At 42.8% G+C, this 24557-nt stretch overlaps 1 protein-coding gene across 3 annotated transcripts in view; it reads right to left on the reverse strand.

Moving 5' to 3' along the window:
* lrba (LPS-responsive vesicle trafficking, beach and anchor containing) overlaps positions 1–24557 on the reverse strand; it is a 194802-nt gene that overhangs the window by 24947 nt on the left and 145298 nt on the right. For all 3 annotated transcript variants that reach the window (XM_071519725.1, XM_071519724.1, XM_071519723.1), the window contains 3 exons: positions 19685–19825; positions 16910–17029; positions 13288–13440 (listed from right to left, as the gene is read on the reverse strand). In XM_071519725.1, the coding sequence (XP_071375826.1) occupies positions 13288–13440; positions 16910–17029; positions 19685–19825 (414 nt within the window). The remainder of the gene's footprint in view (positions 1–13287; positions 13441–16909; positions 17030–19684; positions 19826–24557) is intronic.

The following is a 24557-nucleotide window of genomic DNA, read 5'->3' on the forward strand; positions in this document are numbered from 1 at the left end:
CACACCATTTATACACCATACTCTAATCACGCTCCCATCAAAACATTTTCTGTACCCCATTACTAAACAGCAGGTATCGCTAATCCCCCTCAAAGATGAATTCCTTAGAGAAAAACAGAATGCCCTGCTAATTATTCCTGCGACAATCTGCCAATGATTTCTATAATGAACAAAATGCACAATAAATCCGTATCCGATCATATGGAAACATCAAAACATTAGAGAACTCTTGTAGCTCATTAGGGAGCCATTTCAGCTTCTGTCTTTGTTCTTTTCTCCACTGCTTGTGGGTAGATGAGAGCACCATGTTGCTGTTCTGGAGACGTCTTAGCATCGCCATAACACTGAGATACAAGCCGTTTTCTCTCCTCATTAGCTGGCAAAGGAGGGAAAAAAACATTTATGGTTTCCTCATAAAAACAGGCAATTGTGTTAATTTGTGTAAAGCTGTCGGCTCACAAAAGCCCTCTAAACACGTCCAAATTAGAATGAGGCAGCCCTTGATTGTCATTGCTGCCTTGTGTCACATTAATTTGTGACAAAACATTAGCCTGCGCTACACTTAAATGGCAATTTATATCATTTAAATTTTACTGCTGAGAGCAGCACATCCCTCACTTAAATGTGACTTTGTGACAGCTCATTCTGCATCTAATTCTCCTCCACTCTGTTAATTACAACTTTCAATCAGGAAGGAAGGCACAGGGATAAAGGTAGGAGACTGTGTCAGGCTGAGGTTATGATGATATTCTCCCTGACAGTCTAGGACTGACTGGGGTTTTGATGGAAAACTGTGAGAGTTTCTGCAATCTGACCTGATGAGAGGCTGAACAATAATAATATGAACAGTATAGGAATGGGAATTGTTTCCTCGAGAAAAACCGTGAGGAAACAAAGTAATGAAAGGTCTTGAGGTTCAGTGTGAGGAAACAGGCAAACATGCCATTAAAATAGTAGCCTGGTACAAAGGGTTTTTGTCATAGGCGTAGAACTAGTCATTGTATAGGTTTATGGTTATTACACATATTGGTCTTCTTTTGGACAATGTCCCACTTAAATGCAATCACTGTTCTGAGACCTGGAGACTTGGTGAAATTAGCAGATGGAGAGAAATTTGTCTAGTTTTCCCTCTCTGTGCGCCCCACTTGACAACCTTTTCTGTTAAATGGGTGAACTATGAGGGAATGCTAAAACAAAACAAAACTAACCATTAGCATTAAGATAAAACAGAACACCCCAAGAGCCTAAGACAGTCTAGACTCAATGTCTATCTGTCCCTCTGGCATCAGCACATTCACAGTGTGTCAGTATGTTTAAAGGTCTATGTCACAAGGCAAACCTTTTTATTAATGCTACATTATGAGCCAGGGAAAGCCTCTTTATTCAAACTCACTTTAATAGCAAGCTGAGTGGGGTCCTGTCCTGTCTGTGTGTGTTTGAGAGAGAGGGGGGGTGAGAGAGAGAGAGAGAGAGAGAGAGAGAGAGAGAGAGAGAGAGAGAGAGAGAGAGAGAGAGAGAGAGAGAGAGATCAGTTCATTATGCGCTAGGATTGACCTTTGACGGGCCCTGCTCCCCTGTTTCTAAAACTAATGCTGGGCCTGATGGGCATTTAATGTGCACTGCAATCTCCTGTCAGTCAGCATGGGGAAACAAAGAGCGGCCATGTTATTGCAGCTCCCTCTCCAGAGGCCCGCCTTTATGGAAATCACTAGCATCTACCATTAGTAGAGGGAGAGAGAAGAGATAAGTGCGTGTGTGTGTGTGCTGCGCTGGTACTGTAACTGTAAGTGTAGAGCTGTGTATTTTTGTAGTTGTTTGGTCTATCATCATCTGTCAGACAAAAGGCCCAGCAGTGCTCGTTGACTAGAGTCTAAGTGTAGGAATTCAACCTCAGTGGACTCAGTGATTCAGAGAGTGTCTGTCTGTGCCTGTGGGGGTACAGTAAACTGCCTTGATCGCGTCTCTTCAAAGCCCTTTCATTCTGAGCTTTAGAGAAAGAGCTGAATGGCTAGGACTGGGGATCCTAGAGACAAACTGAAAGTAAAATGAGAGCTTTATTCTTTTGTTTTGAGAGAAACAGACTCTTAAGAGAAACATTTTGAGAGTAAGGTTCGCCTATCAAATTATAAATAGCTGCTTACATAGTATAAAATTCATGTTTATTAGCTCAATATAATCATGTACTATATCTACTATAGCAGTGATTCTCAACCTTTTTCATATCAATCATATGATTTAGTCAACATTAGGGCCACGGACCGCCATTTGATGAGATTTTTTCTCTCGGACCAATTTTGTCCAAAATTCCATGACTATCTGTATTTTATGTAGAGAGATAACAGTGAAACTATGATAAAAAAACACCCCTGGTGGTCCCTGGACCCCATGTTGAGAACCACTATACTATAGTATACTAATGTCATATCAATGACACTATTGTGATGAGTACAGTAAATGAGTACAGTATACAAATTAAGCATGTACCTGTAACTCATCACATTGTACCAGGTGTGTTGATGTCTCCTTATGCAGCTCAACATTGTCTGAACAGTGGAGCAGAAGGTTGGGGCAGATAGCAGATTCCTGAGGTGGGATCTGCTGCCACTTCAGGACAACCAGGCAGGGTTATTGATGGGCCAATTAGCAGCTAGTGTGTGTGTCATCCCCATCCACAGGGGACTCTCTGATAATTAATGAATAATTTAGCATGCCTTTATGTAAATGCTGATAGGGGGTAGAAGTCAGTGGAATCCCACATTTCTATTGTTCTGGATTTGACAAAGTACACCTTTGAAGCACAGGAGGTCCCTTTGTTGTGTACTGCGGTGGCTTGTTTTCCTAAAGCAACAATAATTGTAAGACATCTCCTGCGCGTAAATATGGTACCAAGACCGTAATACTTTTTTTGCCCATCAAAACGATCAAGTATTCAATCATATCAACAATTTCTGTCCTTGAATTTCTTGTGGAGAAAACAATGTTGGAGTAATTTGCCCCCATGCTTATTTTGCTTGCCTGGCAGTTCTCAGGGTTGTGATGTGAATTCCAATGAAAATACATCATCATGAACATGCCTTGTCTGTCTTTGAGTCTCAGGTTACTTCAGCTACACATGTTTCAAGAAGGAGGAAGCAAGACTGTGAACTCAAAGCCTAAAAATTCACACTCAAAGAGACTGACAGTCTGTCTGTGTGTCTGTCACTGTGACACTTTGGAAGGAGAAATACTCCATCTGTACATAAATCTCAGATTAGAAGTGTGCAGAGTAAATGTCTAGACAAGTGGTTCTCAATCCTGGTCATCAGGACCCAGAGCCCTGCTTTTTTCTTTCTTCCATTTTCCATTCTAGCCATCAAAGCAGGGTCTGATTTACACCTGGGACACCAGGTGAATGCAATTACCTGGTAGGATAGAAAACCAGCAGTACTCTGGGCCCCGAGGACCAGGATTGAGAGCCACTGACTAGACTCATTGTCTAGTTTACCCAGCCTCATCTTGGAATGCTTTTTCTGCTAGCAGGTGGGCATGATTTATTTTTTCTCTTTTTCTTTTTGCTTCATCTTGGACTTGTTATAGTGATTATTTTTCCCTCCTCAAAAGTAAAAGTGTCTGCCCATACTGCAGGAGTTGCACTGGGCCAACAAGTGAAGTTTCTGTGCTTCACTGTGGCTTGCGGTTAGCTTTATGGTCTGGATTGGGGTGGATTTCACTTCGGTCTTAACGAGGTGACACTGAATGCTTTCCTCCTTCCCTCACTGGCCCTAAAAAACCTTTTTAAGGACTTATGGAGACCTGTCTGTAAGGATGTTAAAATGTCACTCAACAAATCAATCCGCTCATTTGCATGCCAATGTAGAGTATGCGTGCCTGTGTGTGTGTGTGTGTGTGTGTGTGTCACTGATGGTGTGGGTGTGTAATCGAATACACATGTTGTATGCAAGGTGGTGTGAGTGGCAAACTGTCTCTTATTTATCGATTAAGGCAGAACAGGACAAACTCTAGTCAGGTCTGTATGCACTAGAAAGACTGACTGGGAACAAGCTGATCAGTATGCATTATGCATGACAATATTTGAATTTGAATATGAAACATTCAGTTGTGGTGGAAGCATTATGGAAAATAAGTAACTTATTGAGACATCAGCAAATAATGCAGCTATAACCCACAAAAAAACCTGTTACCGTATATTCAAATCAAGATGTAATAATTAAAAAAAATCTCTAATATTATGTGGGTGCAATTTGTTTGCTCATATTATATTCTACCTTACTGTATTTTTTTCTTAAATTCTCATCTCATCATATTTGTGTACTTCCAAGTATGCCAGTCATCTTCTGCCCTAATCGTCTTTAGTGGGAGCCAGGCTCTCCCAGTTACCTCACTAAGTATCTCTCTTGCTCTGACACACTATTCTTCCTCTAACTTCAGCAGCCCCCTTTTCGCTTTCCCTTCTCCTTATTCTCTCACTCTTACCTCCCTTCACTATTTTTCCCTCCTGCTCTTTCTTCCAGGCATCTGATCCTTTGGATCAACTCCTCTGGAGTTGCCTTGCCCCTCGTTTGACAAGCACTCTGATTAAAGGGCCTATTAGCTTGCTGTAAATGAGAAGCCGATTGTCATTTTGAGGCAGGCAGAGGAAGCCTGCAGCCAGCCAAGAGAGAGGGGGCCCCAACATGGAAGAGGAAAAAGAAAGAAAAAAAAGCAAAGCAAAGGATGACGTAAGGAATGAGAGCCTCGGAGCAGCCGTGGAGCTAACAAACCATTTCCTTTATTCTCATATTCACACACACCAAGAGTACCACAGATGGGTTGTGTGTGTTACTGGAGCTCCCCCTCCTTCCTGCTCTACTAATTAGATAGGTCACAACTGTGAGAGTTCTGGCTATGGGTCAACAGAGGCACTCGCTGGCAAGTGGAACCTGAAACTCTAACCCTAACTTACTCACTCTCTCTACTTCTCTCTCTCCTCCCATATTTCTCATTATCCCTCACCCACTTAAAAAGCAAGACTATCTTGTTGTGGGGTGAAAAGAAGCAGCATGAGCAGTGATTGGGAAAATATCTCCCCAAAACAAACATGTCATGGTGGATTTAGTCTTAGTCAGACAAATGGCATACTGTAGACTGGGAAAATGCACTAAGTGGTATGATTCACAGCGCAGACAGTGGAGTAAACAATACAGATTGAGAGGTAAAACATATTGGGTGAAGCAAATGGTACTGACTCAAACTCAGAATGCAATAAAGCTGCCTTTGTTGCCTTTTCTTTTTTGATTTTAGTTCATGCATAACACTGTGCTTATACAAATGAAGGTCAAATGATCAAGCCCAGGTACAGGAAGTAACATGATGATGAGAATATAATGGAATTTAAAAGGGAGACAGGATGATGTCCATAACGGTGGCAATCAAGCCTGGTTATATTGGCCTTAGAAATACAGATGTGTGCGTGTGTGTGTGTTTGCTTGTACACATGCATCTGTCTTTGCTGCCTTTCACATGCCAATAACTATATGCACACATGCACACACACATGCAGGCATAAATACACAAAGAAACAAACACATACGTGCATGTACACACACACACACACACACTCCATCAAAGCCGACAGTAATACTGTTTTGGGGTTTGTTTTTTTGGGATACTCCCCAGAAGAAATTTGTCATGACAAATGTAAAAGAAGTAAATTGCACACGGATGAAAGTAAAAACTAACATGAGAAGAGAAAACTGCAATTTAGCAACTGTCTACTACAATCCCGACAATTGCTAACAAGCACCTGCAGAGAATCTAACCATCCATCGCCCTGCACACAGAAAGGATAACAAGCTAGCACATTCATCACCAACGCCATTAAGACACATCCACAATAGGATCAGGTGAGTAAAAGTTAGGTCAACAGTCGGAGCTGATTAAACACAGGACCACTGAGTAAGACTTAAGAGCGGGCTGAATGGGGGGATATTTGGATAGCTGTTCAGAGAGAATTGTTGTCTCAGATGATTGTAGAGTTGGCTGGAGGGACCGGAGGGTTTCTCTGTCTGTCTGAAGGTGTGGAGGATGATTAGGATGGATGACTCCACTGATCAGCTTGAGTGTAGTTAGCTCATGAGGAGAGGTTAATGGGTGTGTGGAGCTGCAGATTGTTAGTGTGTGTGTGGTTAGATGTGCATGTGTGCATGTGGGTATGCATGTAAAAATGAAAAAAAGAAGAAAGCAAGTATAGCACCAAGTGTCCCTGTTCCTCAGAAGGTAAATCCAACTTAAAGAAATAAGCAGAACAATATATTTAACAATAGCATTAGCAATGTAATATCTATGTTCCTATATGCTGTATATAATATTAGATATTATAAAGCTAATTATATTGTTATATTACTGTATTGTTGCAATATATGTTAATCATTTTAGGTTTTAGTTAGTGCATAATATGCTGTGCTTTTGCATATGAAGTTTAAATGATCTCACCCTGGTACAGGAAGTAAGCATAAATTGGATGATGAGAGTATAATAGAACATAATTTAAAAGGCAGAGAGGATGATATGGTGGCAATCAAGCCAGGTTATACAGGCCTTAGAAATACAGATGTGTGTGAATCCTTTAAGAGAAGTAGAGTCGACAACACAGATGGTTAAGAGTTTGAGACGAAAAAGAGAATGTACTGGAGTGATGGAGGGCAGTGCAATGCTGCAAAAAAAAGCCATTTAGCAGGCTTTGGTGAGAGCAAAAGAGTGAGAAACAGAAAGGAGAGAGTGGAGGAGAGCAGGAAAGAGGGAGAGGGACAACATTAGTGAGTGAGTATGTCAGCAGCAGTAGATCATCCCATTTCTCAGGCTCTCATCAGCCTCCTCCATTACGTCATTGAAGAGGAGGACGAAGAGGAGTAGGAGGAGAAGGAGAGGGGAGGGGAGGGGGGGAGAAGGGGGACAGCTCGTAAAACACTGAGCACACAGTAAACATGTCTGCCCTTCTGCATGACAATACCCCTACAGTGAGCGCTGCCTGACATTAGCCAGATAACCCCCCCACAGGCCAGTTCCCATCCCACAACAAGGCCTTCAGTGGAGACACCAGGGGAATAGATTAGCACTAGGCTAACATGGTAAGCTAAACTGTGTTATGCAAGGCCGCGCTAGGCTAGGCTATCTTCGTCTCTCACTCACTCAGTCATTCGCAGGAGCAGAAGTATCTCTTAGTGGTTAGTGCCTGTTCCTAGCAGCGGTTTACCTCAGCTCACACATAAATTCCTATGGGGTTCCTGAGAGAGTAAGATATGGGGGGTGCGCTGGTGGGAACGGCATTATGGGCGTCCCAGCCGATGTGTGATCAGACAGCGTTGTCGGGATGAGAGGTGAATGTAAACAGCCGTGATCTTTGACTCCATGTAGCTGGTGGTCTAAGCTGGGGAGCTGTGATGTCTGGCTGTGTGACTTGTGGGAAAAATGTGGGACCCTCTCTCGTTTTTGTACCCCTCTCTCCCTCATGTCTGCATGAACACTTCGCACAGCCCTCGTGACAATCCTGCACAGGCAGGCAAAAATAACTTGTGTTTTCATATATGGCCACGATACTCCGTCTAGTAAATTATCTTATCACATTGCAAAAATAGCAGGCAAAAAAACGCTCCTCCCTTCACTTGATCATAACCTGGTAGGGTAATGGACTTGTCCAACATGTTGCCGCACTTTGCGTAAGTGTGAAGGGCTGTCAGCATATGAAGCTGACAAACTTCAGAGGTGGACTTTCACAGGGGGTGAGAGGGTGGGTATATGGGGTTCAAGAGGGAAGGTGATTTGGCTCACATTAACATGACATTTGTCTGTTAGCGCAGAGCAGCCATGTAGATGTTTACCTCTGTGGGGGAGACTACTGTGGGGTCACCACAACAACAGCTGTAAGGTCGAGCGTGAGACTCCATGAAACAGATCATCATTGTGGTTCACTACAGAGGATTATCATCATGAACTTAAACTAGAAGGCACTCAGAGCGCACAAGCCTCTTCCAATGCTGCACAATTCTCACACCTGCTGTTGGAAAGAAAGACATCAGTCCGATCACTTAAATGTTAAGTTAAATTGAATGGAATGAATTGGATTTGGAATCAAGTCTCCATCTCTGTTAGTTTTAGAGTTACGGCTAAAAAAAAGATAATACTTTGATGATGTAAATCCCGGATCACCACCAAAATCGAATCAATTTTTGCTTGGCTCAAGGTCTACCTGTTAATCAAATTTCATTGAAATCCGTTCATAGGTTTTTGAGACATCCTGCTGACAGACAAGCAACTAACTAAAATATAACTTGCACGGTGGAGGTAAAAATGAAAGAAAAAAATAGATAAATAAACAAACAAACAAACAAATAAAGAAATATTTAGCAACACATTTAACATCTAATTCAAACAACAAATCAACAAAACACCTGTGACTGGAGATGCCCACATGATAACCCCAATGACAGACCTGCTTACCCTAACATCAAACTCATCAGCCTAGGTTTCTACATAGGTCCTCTCCAAAAATAGCACAAGGGCTAGGTACATCATATACTGTGTACTGGTAAAGAGGATCAGCTTTTAAAGAGTTGTACTAGCAACTTTTATGAAACTCCATTGAAGAGGGTTGTCTTGGGTACTTACAGCAAGCCAATAAAATGTGTGGTGGTGACCTGTGGTCAACTCTGTCTCAGTATCAGCTTCTGAACCATCACTCAACTGGCTGTACCCATTCAACAAGAGGAAAGTCTCTCTCTCTCCCTCTGTGAGAGCAGTTTAGCTGATGTCTCTGCCACTGCTTTGAGTGAGCACACTCTTTAAAAGGGGAAAAAGAGGGATCCTAATGTGCTGCTCTTCTCTCCCATGTGTGTGGTTTGCTGGTCTGTCAGCAGCACTACAACAGGACAGATGAGTGAGAGGAACCAAACATCTGAACTACAGTACAGCAGAAAACGGGCCCCGTACAGTTCAAATGGGCTTCACAGTGAATGAATCCCCACCTTTAATGGAAAGAAAACATAATTTCAAAACGGGTAGTTCTGGTCTTCACTTCTGATTGGCCAAGTCACTTTCCACTGCGTTGTAAAAGACTGGATAAATAGACACCTGTGGCCACACAACAGTCACGGAAAATCAGCCCTCACAACGGTACTTTTGTGTCACTAAGCAACCATGTTGGTTCCCTACTGTTCAAAAAATATATTCCTTGGTGTAAGAATAATATTTAATTCTTCTAATTATATTTCCACTGAATTAGAATATAAGATGTATTGAACATGTGCATTCTCTTCTTATTACAGTGATGTGTTAATGCAGTTTTTAAAAGACAACAAGCTACACAAGACTGTGCTTTACAGTGATTTGCACAGCCTCTTATGCTTATTGCTGAACTAAAAGTCTGCCATTAGACTACTGACAGTAGGTGTTGGCTACTACAGCACACCAGCATTTAGGTTGCTCCATATCAGTAGCTCCAGTGAAGCCTAGGCACATGACAGCACAGGTAAACACAGATGTGCACCTAAGCGCACACACACTTACGCACACATAAACACAGACATGCGTGCACACGATCACCTGCTATCCCACTAATGGTTAGCAGACCTGAGAAGTGAGATGTGGTCATATATAGTGGAATGTCAGAGAGCCTGACAGTGCCCAGAGACATCTAGTTATCTGGTGGAGGAGGGATCAAGTTCTTAACCTCTCCTTTGACCCCCTGGTAAAAACAACAAGCAGCCCCTGATCTCTGTGGCACGCCGCAGCGAGACCCCAGAGTCTCTGTGTGTACATCTGTGTGTGTGTGTGTGTGTATATAGTGGACAGTGAAAGAAAAAGGGAGTGCGTCTCAACAAGCAAGCGTCTAAGTATACTGTGGCGCTTCAGTGTAGGCGCATGCTTGTCTTGAGGTATTGAGATGGTTTGTCTCCAGTGAGTCTGTTTAAAATCCAACTAATCCTCAGCACATCCTAACCGCATGTACTTAAAATGGAGGTTATGAATCCTCAGCACTGTGCAAGTCAGAGGTCAAACAAAAAGCTGTGTAGGCACACACACACACACACACACACACACACACAAACACATGCACACGCACACGCACACACACACACACACACACACACACACACAGTGAAGTGATGCTGTTCCAGAGTTATACAACACACTACTTTACTAAACATTAACTATGAACTTGACTATGACACTGCCAAATGCACAGCAATACAAACCAGACTAAAATCTGACATCATATTTCTATTTTCCGTTGAATTCTTTTTTATTACCAATGATGCAACTCTCACTCACACAACAACAAAAACAAGCTGCCGTTTTGCACAGCAGCACAATCCTTTACTGTGAGGGGCTTTTAATGGCCTTCCCAGATTGGGCCCTAATTAGCTGTTAATCATCTAGGGCTCATAACCAGAGTGGAGACAGCAGGAGTGTGTGTGTGTGTGTGTGTCTGCATGTGTGTGTGTGTGCGTGTTCTCTCCTGCTGTCTATCCTTGTGTTGCTAGGCCATTAGCAGCAGACAAGCTAAAGAGAGCCAAACAGCCCATTAACTCCTTCACTCTTCCTCTCTCCTCACCACTCTGCTCATCTCTCTCCCGACAGTACCACAGTTGCCAGCTGACACCCTCTAATGCCAGCTATCTGTCATGACCACAGACCCGTCCACCCACACATCCCTCCCTCTATCTCTTCCTCGGCCTGTTCCTCCCTTTATTCCTCCTGTCCTCCCTCCCTTCCCCTGTCTCTCCCCTTCTGTCTGTCTGTACATGTACCACAGTAAACTGGGCCTCTTAGGATGGTGACACTATACAAGAGAAACATTGTAATCTTACACTGACAGTGCGTGAAAAGTTATCAAACCATGAGAAAACATACTCTCGACTTTCTACTTTGCATGACCAATTATAACTGCATTAAAAAAAATATTAATGACATGTGACCACCACTAGGGGTCTTAGGGGGGGGTCTTAGTGTATTGATGCTGTGATGTGTAAGCCTGTGTGTCTGTGCTGGGATGATGCAGATATTCGCATTGTCAGTCCCCCTGTGATGCTCTGGAGTGCCTGTGCTTTACTGTGCTCGCTATGAGCCTCTCCGCACCTAGATCTGTCTGCCTGCTGGGCTTGGCTGTACGCTGGATCAATATCTCTGGATTTGCACACAGTAGAGCGAGAAACACAAGACGGGAGTTTTATCGATCTGAAAGCAGTAACTAGCAGGTAGCTGCGTATGTGTGTAGACCGTTCGGATAAGTCCAAATTACCACTGCGGTACTAAATGGGACACAAAACCAAGGGAATTGCTGGGCGCAGTGGTAGATGAGATTGGCACGCTTGCACTGGCAATATAGTCCAATGGAAACAGACACTGCTGTAACAGCACTAAGCACAGTCACACACACATGCTAACAAGTAGGCTTCTTCAGTGGAATTATTCTGAAAGTTTTTTTATGTACACAAAAATATTCTCAGAATTAAGTATGGTTAAAATGGTAGTATGTTATACTTCTGAATATTAAAGAAGTATTTCTCAGGAGAACAGAATTAAAGAAGGAAAATGAATTATTACGGTGAAATCACAAGGAAAACAAGAAAACTTGACAACATACTCCCATGCAAGTTTCTGCTTTGATACTAGCACATATTGAATTTAGCATGTAGAGTGTGTCAAGTCCTGTATAGATTTATGTCATTTAATTAAGAAAACACTGAACTGTATACAATAGGGTTAGCATACAGTGTACTCTTATGTATTCTCACACACACACACACACACACACACAAACACAGACACACACATACTCTCATACAGACTCTCACAAATATACACTGGAGCTGGGGAGATGTTAGACTGCTTTCCCAGATGACAGTGAAGAAGTCAACCATTGTATACCTTTATAGGAACTAATTAACAGTAGGCTTCAATGGTCTGACTGGATACAACACTGCACACTGTGTGTATGAGTACAGTATAATTTAGTTTAATATGACTCTCTGCCAAAATAACACGCCACCACAACCAGCATCCCTCCATACACACCCACCCTGGACTAGACCATGCTGACAGCCATAGAGAGAGAAGTGTGTGATTAATGATAGGGGCCTGGTCATATCAGCAGGCTGGTTAACATACCCCACCACACAACTACACAGGTCACAGAGCACACACAACCTCATCAGCACCCATTACTACTGGGCACCCACTGCAAAGGAAGCTATATATGCTTCTACCCAAAACAGTGACTGAGTAGAAATGTGGCCAGTGAAAGAAATCAAACAGGTAGAGCGTTATTTTTAACACTTAAGTCTGCAAAATATACATTATCCATTATGCCTAAAGTTTTGATTTAATCTACTTTTTTACATTTGTCCTTTGAGTCTTTGATAAAATTCAACAACTTTTTGAGGATGAAGGACTGCAAATAGCCATGACAAGCTATTCCAGCAAGACACAACAGAAACCGTAAATCTATCTGCTGCTTTTTGACCTTCTAAAGCAGAGCAAGGTAATCTGATCAAAAGCGCTACCTTAGCTTCCCAAAGTGTGTATGGAAGAGGAGAGAACGTCTGCTATGAAAATATGACAGTAAAGTCTGACAACAACCAACATGAGTATACACAGAGCGTTTGTGCTTTGGGCTGAGGGGGCAGGAAGGGGAGATCAGAAACAGGATACTGCATCATCCCGCTACACACACACAAACACACACACACACACACACACCAGAAGCAAGCATGCACGCAGAGAGCGAGGAGGTGAGGTGATGTTAGATTACTTTGCTGGCGCGGCAATCAGAGAGCCGGGGCATGTCGGAGGAGCGGGAGGCTCAGGTAACAGGAAGAGCTGTGAGACGGTCAGGAAATAACACTGTCTCTTTGCATTAGCATTTCCTGCTAAGCTAGCGCAAGGAGGGGGGAGAGACTTCTGACAGGACTTCAGACGGCTGGGCTTATATGACATATGAGGGAGAGAGAGGAATGTGTGTGTGCGTGTGTATGTGTGTGACACTTGAGTAGCTACTAAATAGACAGAGTTGCATGACTCTATAATAATAATAAATAATAATAATAATGATACTTTATTGATCCCTGCAGGAGAACGGCACTCCTGGAGCCGGTAGGGATTCAGTGTCTTGCTCAAGGACACTTCAGCAGGGGGGATGCTCACCAACAAAGCTCATTACACCTCTCTACTGCCCATGCCCATTAAGTGTGCATGCATGTACTGTATGTCTGTGTGTGTGTTATGCTACTCTGTACTGTGCATGTGTCATACCAGTCGGTTGATGCGTACGAACTCCTCCGGGCTCTTGGCCCAGGGTGGCAGCTCCACATCAGAGACCACGGTGCCGTCCTCCATCACCCCCAGGTTGTAGCCGTTGGCGTTGACGAACATCTCTGGGAGGTAGTAGAACTCTGGGATCAGCTCCTGCATGGGTGCAGCACAGACAGACATATAATCTTACACGCTGGTCAATTACATCACTACTACACAACAATAAACAAGCCAAATTAAAACGTTTTATAAGAGGTGATTCCATCAACATTTCTCATGATGTAATGCAGATCTGTGGCAATTAGAATTCATCTACATGAGTGTCACAGGCTTGGTTTTGGGGCAAGATGATACGCTGTTTACGTGAATGAAGCTCAGATAACAGTGAAACTGCAGAAGGCTGGGATAAATCACCAACCAGCCCTAGTAACTGGGGAGACTGCTTTGGAAAGACTTGACTAGTGAAGACCTTTTAGAATATATCTGAACAGGCCCCAGAGAGCAGCAACATTTTATAGAAGGAGAGCTAAAGGAGGGGTAGAGAATAGAGAGGAGAGAGAGAGAGAGATCCCTGTATAAATCCAATTCATAATTCATTTAGAGATAGCTGTGTGTGTCTGTGTGTGTGTATGTATGTGTGTGTCACCACAGGCAGACAGTGGTGTTTTTTGAGTCGTACGATTACTCATGGAAATTACATCTCTGACTGCTTGTCTGCTGCCTGCTACTGTGCATCACCACTATAAAAGATGTCAAAAACCTCAGAGTGAGCACTCAGCTGTGGTTTCCACTGTTCTGATGTACTTGTTTTCTTTGTTTGAGTCTGAGCAGCAGAAAAAAAAAATACTATTTCAGCTTTTTTTCCATTCCACTCAACAGACAAAGACACAGTCAGCCAAATTCTTTCCCAACTATGACAATTTTATTTGGCTGTCTCCAAATAGCATATTTTCAAATTGTGGAGATTGAGGATAGTGAACTGAAATGCAGTCATGACAGGAGATGTTACCCCTTGTGTCTAACCATTCTTCATTCTTAACAAAGCATAACTCGCCACAATGTGAATGAGCATAAACAATAAGATTGAGTTTGAGCTAAACAATGTGTAGATAAATCTATGCCATCCTCCAGACCTAAACTGTATTACTGTGGATGTCTCCCTGCTGACAAGACTCCAGGATGTAAGCACATACTGAACTATCTCAATTCTTGGCTCCCTCATGTCCATAACAAAGAGAAAGTAGGGCACACAAAGTAAATTGTGCTCTTAATTGTCTACATTACAGCTTGTAATATACTGTGTTTGCCCACCAACCTAACATGTATAATACATAAAGCGTGGCTTCATTCTGACACAGCAATGGGGCAATGGGGATGATTTGTGTATAAACAGAGTGCATACATATATACAAGACTAGTCTATGGTAGCATGGTAATTCTAGTTTTATTCAACTATAAAACACAGCTGGATGTCATGGTGTGTTTAGTCAAGGACCCTAGTTTTTAACATCTGGACTGAATGATCAAAATCCAACGTCAGATATACATTAGGTTTTGCTGGGATTTGAAGGTAGCCCTGTTGTCTGTGAGTAAAGCTAGTGTGACTTCAAGCGCTGACTGGTCCTCCAGAGAAGGACAGGAAGATACAGAGAGGTTGACAGTCTGACATCAGAGATGACCAAACCACAGTCAAACACCAAGCTGACATGCCCTAATGTGTCTGTAACAGGCTGGCAGCATGGATGACAGGATGGCAGCATGCAAATACTCTCATGGTAAAACTTGTGACTCACTGTAGCAGGTTTAAGTTTTTATGGGAATGTTCAGCAGCCCGCACATGTAAAGGTCATATGCAACATTATCTTTCAAAGATCTCCAAAATATACTCAGTGAGATGCTCAAATATGTCTCCTTTTTCTCTCTTTTATGTCTCAGATTATCACAAAGTATCCACCTCTCATCAATGGGGAGAAAAGGTCTAATCAAATGAGCAAGCAAACACACTGGCTTAAAACAACAAGGCACTTCCTCAGTTCTGAAATCTCTCCACTCCACAAAACCTGACCTAAAACTAAAGGTCAACCTCTTAACGAGGCCTCCAGCTCACCCAGGTTCACTGGCTGAAGCCTGCTGTAAATTTGTCCAGTCTGAGGTGTGTGTGTATGTGTGTGTATGTGTGCACACGCAAACACATACACGCACACACCGACACACACACACACACACACACACACACACACACACACACACACACACACACCAACAAACCTTCAGGGCTGTGCCCCCCAACACTCAAGCCGGCCCTGCATGAACCATTATGTGCAGTGGCCCCTTTGCTCTGGCCTGGTCAGAGGCCAGCCCCTCTGATCCCCAATCCTGTCCTGTCATGGGTCACTGGAGGGGCTCTGGCCCCTGGGCTCCCCCGCTACACTTCCACTGTTGCTACCTCTAACCTCTCTCTCTTCTCCTGCCCCCCTCTGATGCCTTTGGGCTGAGGCTGGAGGTCAGGGGATTGGGGCCCGGAGGTCATGCTAGCGTCACCCAGGCTAGAGACACACTGGATCTGGGTGTTGTAACCTATTATCACCCCTTCTTTACCAGTGGGGTATGAAAACACTGAGGCTTTTTGCCCTCTAGCAGGGACAGAGGGTTGCTATCAATGGCACCAACGCTAAAGCTAAATGGTGTACTTAGCATACTAAATTGATACATCTCGTCGCTAATTCCTCCTTTGCCTACAAGATGAATGCGTGCATCCAAGTGGATAAAGTCGATGGACTTTCATTCAAAATATGCTAAATATTCAAACTGAACATGGAAGGAGAGTGATGTGGTCCAGATTTCCCCTTTGTTTTGATCTGAAGTTGAGCTCTCACAGTTTGATCCACATTGACAGGTCTAGACTGAGAGAGCAAACGAGGGCTCTTGTTGGGCTTTCGCAATCAAGCGCTGGCTAGCTATGCAGTAACACAATCCATATGTTTTATCGGGGGGAGGCGGGTGGGGGGTGGTAAACGCAATCAAGCGTCAAAACCCCCAACACCACCACTGTTCCCCCATCCAGTGACCCAGTGCCAGGAGACCAGGCCAAAGCCAGCTTTGACATAGAATGGCTGACTGTAGCTGTAAATGTTTTAAGAGGGCAGTTTAGGGCTGCACTGGGGTTTCTAAGGCCCTAAGTATGAGTATGACCTGTGCTGTTGCAGGGCAAAGCCCAAAGCTCAGCACAGTTTGGGGGCCCAGTGGGCAGAGATTCAAGTCCAGGTTATAGCTGACTGAATCCAAGACGGACGGCTGGGACAGATCAGGATTAGTCTAACGCTTTGATCAGAAGTCCAGGAAGCTTTCATTGCAGAGGGACAATGATTGGTAGTGACTGGACATTACTCTTTTGAAATTTTTTTTTTTTTTCTGTCTGCAAAGATGCTGGATAGGGATTTACTCTTCTACAATGCTCTGTCCTGTATCTCTTTGGCTTCGAACCTTGTTACTAGTCAACAATCTCAAAAGAAAAAGGAACTTAGCGGTATCTTCTTAAGTCATTCCATGGGGTGTGTGAGTGTGTGTGCACATGCTTGTGAGTGTGTGTGTGTGTGTGTGTGTGTGTGTGTGTGTACAGTACCTTGACATCAGAGGTGTCTCTCTGGCAGTTCCTCCAGGCCCGGGACACTGAGGAGAAGGTACGGTCAGCATGGTCGAACTTCCCTCCTTGGAAGTTAAGGAAGAACGTGGTGAAAGGCTCCTGTGGATTAAAAAAAAAACAATTGCTCAATCTGAGGTCTGATTTCTAGCATTGCACTTGGCGATATCTACTGTGAACACTGAAATAAGATCCCTTGTCTTGCAATAAAAAAATACACAATGAAGGTCTTTGATGTTTGCGATCTAATAAAAGCACTATGTCGATAGAATTCAACTGAACTCAACTCTTGTCACATACCCTTTCACAAACTGGAATCCAAAAATAACATAAAATGAAATAGCAATAATCCCAGTGAGGTAATAAAGCCCATGCACGCATGTTACTGATGCATTTCTAATCATGTTTAATCTTGTTAGAACAGATCAATAGCCGTCTCTCTAAAGCAATAACCCCCAAGTGACATGGACACAATTTGCTGCGCTACAACTACAGACTACTAGCCTAATACTGTAGACAGCCAATTAAAGCCAGCCTAAAATGACATAAGCCTCATTTGTAAAAAAAACTTCAAAAATGTCTGAGGTTAACTAGCTTTTATCTCACAATGCTGCTAAAACAACAGAACAAGATTAAGTACTCTGTAAAATGTCACAAATGGAATGCACAAAAATAAGCATACACAAAAAAAGTCGGCACTTGCTGCCCCGACCATTTTCAGTTATTCTCTGAGGTTACATTGGATCTCTAGATGACACTTATAAGCAAGGGCTTTTTGGTAAAGTGGCTTTAGAGTAAGCCAGCTAATGATGTGCAGGGATCAATGAGGTCGCTCTACTGGGAGTCACTGAGACAGTGAGCTACTGGGACAATAACAGGAGAAAACTGTGTGTTGGAGAAAGTTAGTAACCTCTCTCTCCCCTGAGTGTTGTATAGAAAGACTGATGGTATCCAATATAGGTTCCAAAATAGAGCACTCCAGTGTACGATGTACGCTGCACACGCTCTTCAAAAACAGATCAATTCACATGTGATACCTGCCATTCCTCAAAGACATCAAGATTCTGTGAACATTTATTTTTCATGACAGAAACATCAAATTGTACAACTTTTCTCAGTTTCATTATATGGCAACGACATATCATATAAATAACATGTAATAAGTCAGGAACAATATGTGATGCAATATTTAGTATGTAGATATTGGTATATAATTTTAATTTGAATATGAATCAATTTGTCTCTGTCGAGCCAGGGCCTAATTATAGCAATTACTAACAATATGACACTCCAAAAAACAAATAATGAATATAATAAATGATTCAATAAAATGGGTTGACAAATTAGTTGGCTACACATATTGCCATGCATATGTATGTATATATTTTTTTCAGGATATTGCAACAAAAATGAATGAAACTGGCCTTTTTACAGCCAGTGTCGGGCTTATGGGCTGTGCTATTAATTCAAGAGGTAACAGTAACTACAGCATAAGTGCAGGTTGTCCTAATTAATTGATCACATATTGTCATGTTTATGTATTTAATTTAATTAATTAATTAACTTTCTAAATATTGTAATACAAATAACAATTTGCAACTTTGCAAATGAATAATGATTTTTATTTGTAAATAATGCTAATAAACACAAAAGTTTCGAGACACCTCACTGAATGCATGTTTTTCATTATCTTAAAGCCATTTTGATCTAAAGGCTTATGCTTAAAGGATAAGGCCGGTGTCTTTTAATGCATTGCTTACCGTCAACAAATCCTATGAAAATAACAAAATCAACAATGCGTTTGCTCTACTCCCATTACTTTCTGACTGCCCACGTACCGTTTTTAGCCTTCAACCTGGAAGTAATTGGCTAATTGTAAGCTAAAAACCTTGAAATAGAGCTCACAAAGACATAGTTTCAGTTTTAAAAATCACTAACTGTTACCACGAAAAGTCAGGCTGTTGTAGTTATTACCAAATCAAATTCAAATGGGAACAAATTCTTCATTACTCCGGGGACTATTTTCTGTGCTACGGAACTACTTTCCTGAGATCGCAAAGTGTTTACAACCAGCTTATTAAGTTGTTTGAGGAAAAAGTCGGCTGGCCCGGTGCATCATGATGATGAAATATGCTGCAGAGCAACGGCATGGATCTTTGAAGTGTTTTTAATCGTTTTTTTAATACAATGGAGTTCTATGGCTGCTGGGACATGGCTGCATGGACGAGATTTGCTGGCAAAACAAAATCATTGCTGATTTTGTTGTTTTCATAGGATATGTTGAGGGTAAGCAATGCATTAAAAAACACCGGCCTTATCCTTTAAATGCGTAAAATGTGTTTCCTCTACAAATATACTGTAAATAGTGAAGTTGATGCCTATGTATGAATTTCTTTCCAAAGCCTTTTGCCTTTCCATCAAGGCAAATAATCTAAAATAAAAGATAGTTCTGATTTGTTTAACACTTTTTTGGTCACTGCATGCATAATTCCATCTGTTTTGATGTCTTTACTATTATTTTAAAACGTGGAAAATAGTAAAAATAAAGAAAAATGTGGTGTGTCAAAACTTTTGACTGGTAGTGTACATTTGAACCTATATTGCACCCTCTTCAAAGCTACTGCTTGCAATTTAATCTTAAGAACTTTAAATGAATGTAACTGTTAGCTGAGGAACTAGTGGTTGAAAAATGTATACTACAATGAATGAGTGAATCAATCACAATGGAGGCCAATATTGTAGAGGATGATGACTTACGATACGCAGCAGCCACATCTGGGTGAAGCTGGAGGTGGAGTAGTGGGTGCCATAGTGGAACTTGGGAACCTGCTCATCCTCCCAGGATTCATAGCGGTCTGAGAAGAATGCCGCCCTCTTGGGGTTCAGAGCACCGATGGGCTGTAGAGAAATGTAATGTACATTTATATAAAACACACAGAATATTTATTGACATATGCTCAAAAAAGGCAAAAATAACCCTTAACTTCCAGCTGAGTGACAAAAAAAGCGAGGATAAAGATGAGAAATGAGAGAGAGACGAGTGAGAACGCAAAGGGAAAGCAGAGAGGCGATACTTCATTTATACTCAACACATTCAGGGAGCACACTTTGCAGCATAGCAGTGCAGGGCAAATGAAGCTGGTAACCTTTGTGCAATCTCAAATGAATATTAGATGATGTTTCCCTTCAGACAGAGATCAATCCTTTCCCACAGAGTGCTTTTTAGAGGCTGTGAAAAAGAGCCCTTGCAGCTGTAGTCTGTCAGAGAAAACTAATGTGTTTCAATGAAAGAGGGCCTAGTAGGAATATCAATAGCAAGGTTGTGGGTTCCTTTAATTTCTATTTTTATTAATCTGTAACTAATACACTGGTCAGCAACCCTTTTGTAGTCCAGAAAAATGGTTAAGTTGCATTAATTTTCCATTGCTCTCCAAAAACCAATAACCCTTTGGGGCTTGGCTATTATTTAAATACTCATTTATAGAACTCACTTTCAGGCTGGTTCAATTTTTATTAGTCTTCCGCTGGCTGTGCCTCATTCCCTCAAATTCCCCCCACCCCGCCCTTCTTCCATCTCCCTCAGACACACACACACACACACACACACACACACACACACACACACACACACACACACACACACACACACACACACACACACACACACACACACACACACACACACACACACACACACACACACACACACACACACACACACACACACACACACACACACACACAGCAGATCAATGGTAATGGAATGATGGCCTTTTGAGGATGAGGGTCTAGGTTGGTGTGGATCAATTGGATCTCTTTCATATCATAGGGTGCCTGTCACAGAAAGACTCATCCAGGGCCAGGCTTCGATATTGATCTGTGCTGCTGCTACTGTTTTGTGTGGGTGTAATGGGGCATGCTTGTGTACGTGTGGCGCGCACGTGTGTGTGTGTGTTTGTGCATGTGTGTGTGTGCTGGGAGTGATGCATAGAGGGTTTGTGCAGAAGACGAAAGAAATCTAGAATAACAGGTTGCCTTCCCTGTATAGCGTTTGCGTATTTTTTTCAAGTATTTGTAAATGGTGCGCATGAGTGTGGCTACTTTTATCACCCAGGGTGTGCGAATTTACATGGAAAAATGCATAGTGCCTCATGCCGCCACACTGTGCAGCTCTGCGTTGACAGTGACACACTGTGGGCTTCCTCAGGGCCACTGGGGGTGGGTGAGTACACACAGTGAATTATACATCACACCCATTGGTCTGATTTATAGCCCTAATAACAGTCGGCTCATTAAAAAAAGAAAAGGGAGAGGAGGCATATAAAATAAAAAAAAAAGACTGAGAGTGCCACAATGACAGAGAGAGAGAGAATTGTGTGTGAGTGCATGTGGGGGCTGTTGGTGTGTGAGCCCTACATTGTTTACTGCTGTAAATTACTGTGGGGCTAGCGCTCTCAGCTTGCAGTAGCTACAACAGAGTGGCGGTGACGGCGCCGTACATCAGACCAGAGTACCCGCCAGTGCGCTGATGGAACGCCTGCCGCCGCCCCGCCACAGATTGGCCTAATATGTTGTGGCAGCAAATAGCGCTCTGATGAGCACTCAGATAAATGAACCAATCCAATCAAGTTTTAATTAGACTGGAGAGTAAGCCACGGAACGAGCTCGTGCTGGGGCTTTGAAGGGGTAAACATTGGAGCTTTAATCTTGGATTAGTTTTAATCAGTTATTCATCAAGAGGGGAGATTGAGATGGTGTTACAGAGCCATTGTAAAGCTAATGTGATGTGAAATTCACAAGAAATACTTACAGTAACTACAACTAAAGCAGGGGTAATACAGTTGAGTTGATGCTTAAAACATTTACTGAAGAGCAAAGTATATCCCTAACCAGATCGAATTACTTTGTACACTGACTATTAGTAATCAAGTCCAACTCCTAAACATCTCAAACTGCAAAACAACTAGAATACAAAACATGCATAGACCAAAGGATTCAAGTTATACTGGAGTTATACTGGAAGTTATACTGGAAAAATGTACAGGTTATTGGCTATGTAATGCTGCCAAACCGTTCCCACTTCCCTGCAATATCCTCCAAAGTAAATTTGTTAGATAAGTTAACTCGATTCCCTGCCAAATTAGCTTCAGGTTGAGAGCAAAAATATTGTGAAAATGTGTATACCCGGAGAAAAACACTGCCATAAGGAGCAATAAGGATCTTTCTGAGAACTATTATATTAACATTATCCGTCGCTACTTTGCTTTTAGAACAATAATGGGTCACCAGTGATGAAGTATAATGGCTTACCGACAATTTGAGCATCACTAGGGCTTTGAGTCATAAATCAAAAGAGCCTTTTGAAAGGAGTGTTTATGTATAATGTCCTATTTAAACAGTGAAAATGGTGTGGAGGGCCTGGGGGATAAACATATGGGGCGCGTATGGTGAAATCAATACACCATTAGCTGATCTGGCTGTGAGTAGTAGGTTATAGCACATAGGTACAGGGAACATCCAATAAAGCCTTACTATTTCTGTTGCCATGCAAATACAGACTGCCTAATCTATGGAGGTTAATACCACTTTTAATTGTTTGTTGAGGCATCACAGTTGCTTCATTAAAAACGCCACAGCAAACAGACTCTACATGCAAAATCTGCACTCTAACATGTGGAACTGTTTGATCCAATCAACCAATTATACTTATCCTACAATTTCTGATCTATATGTAGAAGGACAGAAGCGTACTTTTGTGGGAAAAATTGTCATAATGTGTAGAATGTGGATGAAAGGAAGGATGGAGGGAAAACCATTGCAGAGTTACAGCACTTGCAGTCTGGTCTAGTGTGTGCTTATCGTGACTACAATGTTATCTCGGGGGTCGGCGTTTGATGTCAGGTTGAGGTTAGAGTTTATGATAAGAAAGTCCCTGGGGTCAGAATGGCTCTGGCAGAAAGGGAACATAAATTCTGTGTGGCCTCTGTTGTGCCGGAGATGATGACAGTGTGTGACACACACACACGTTCATGGCAATTTGGCTTCTCAATGTCACTGGAGGCTTCTCAAATGACCTGTTTCTATCAGAGACAACCGCCGACATGACATGAGAGGTGGATAAGAGAGACATGGAGGGTGAGAAAGAGGAGGAGGAGGGAGAGCAGGGAGACACAGAGTGAGAGACAAGCGGAGGGAGGAAGAAAGAGGGATAGAGAATGGAAAAGATATGGAGAAAAACAAGGCGTGAGGAAAATAGAGGGGCAGAGAAAACCAAAGCAAGGTGGTGAGAGATGCAGAGACAGACATACTGCGCCAAACTAAACTGTGGGGGTCGGAAAACATTAGGACCCAAACAAAAGAAACACGCAGTGCACAAATGATTGGGAGGTGGGGGTGATTGCAGGGGGTGGAGTGGGGCGGCTGTGCGGCGCTGCTTGCCCTTTTCCAGACACTGCAGTCTGCCACGGTCCAGTGGTCATACACCGATATCACACCCGTGTCAACAACATGAATAAAACAGATGTAATAAAGATTGGCCCCGCTCCCGCCCTTCTTCCTCTCCCCCCTGCTATTCCGCTCTTCAAGGAGAATGGAGAAGAGGGATGGCGAGTGAGGTTGTTCTCCTTCCCTTACTCTCTCCTCCTGTTCCTTTTGCTCCTCTGATTGTCTTTCTATTTCTCCTCCTTTCACCCATCTCTCTCTCTCATTCAGTTTGTCCCTGGGGCTAGGAGGCTTGACTGAGCACAGAGGCTGAGCTGTCCAAACTCGGCAGTGCAAAGGAGAAGAGCGGGAGGGAGGGAGGAGCGGGTAGGGGAGTGAAGGAGGTGGGGTGTGTGTGTTTATGTGTATGTGTGCCTGTGTGTGTGTGTGTGTGTGTGTGTGTGTGTGTGTGTTGGGGGGGCAACTATGGCTGTCACAATTCAGCCTACTGGGCAACATGATGCCAAATAAACAGAGAAATTACACAGCTTCATACAGAGGGGGAAGCTACACTGGGAGGGATAAAATGAGTGGATGGAGACAAAGAGGAGCAGATCTAAAGTGAAAGGAGGATTGGAGAAGACCTGAGGGACAAGGTGTTGACTGTTGGGGGGTTTCAATGTGTATGACAAGGGAATGAATGAAAGTGTGAGTAGTTGGTGTGTGTGTGTGGTGTATATACTTAAAAGGTATGCTGTATTTTAATGACTGTTTAGTGTAGTGTAGTACGTGCCATTCTGTCTCACTAGACGTGAACCTCTAAAATTCCACCTCTTCCTCAGCATGGATGGCCCCAGGACCTGAACGGATGCCCTTAGGTGGAACTCTGCAATGCATTTCCTCCAATGTATCCCCTGTCCATTAACACATGCCTTTGTTTTCATGGCTGATTTATTCAGCCATTTTGGTTCCAGCAGCTAGACAGTCGCTCAATCATCTCACTCTAAAACTAATCCTCTGTCCTCCCACCACTGGACACCATTACACACAATTGATGTTCAGTCCAACGCAGAGGAACTGGCAGGCTTTGGAGTGTGTTTTTGTGTTTTATGTGTGTGTGTTGTGTGTGTGAGTAAGTGTGTGTGTATGTGAGAGAGATACTCAGAGAGAGAGAGTTCATGACTGTATATGTGAATATGTGAGTGAATGC

Source organism: Centroberyx affinis, unplaced genomic scaffold (assembly GCF_046629955.1).
Source record: "Centroberyx affinis isolate AG114_WGS23_722 - 3 ecotype Tasmania unplaced genomic scaffold, CSIRO-AGI_Caff_v1 ptg000723l_1, whole genome shotgun sequence".
Lineage (NCBI taxonomy): Eukaryota > Metazoa > Chordata > Actinopteri > Beryciformes > Berycidae > Centroberyx > Centroberyx affinis.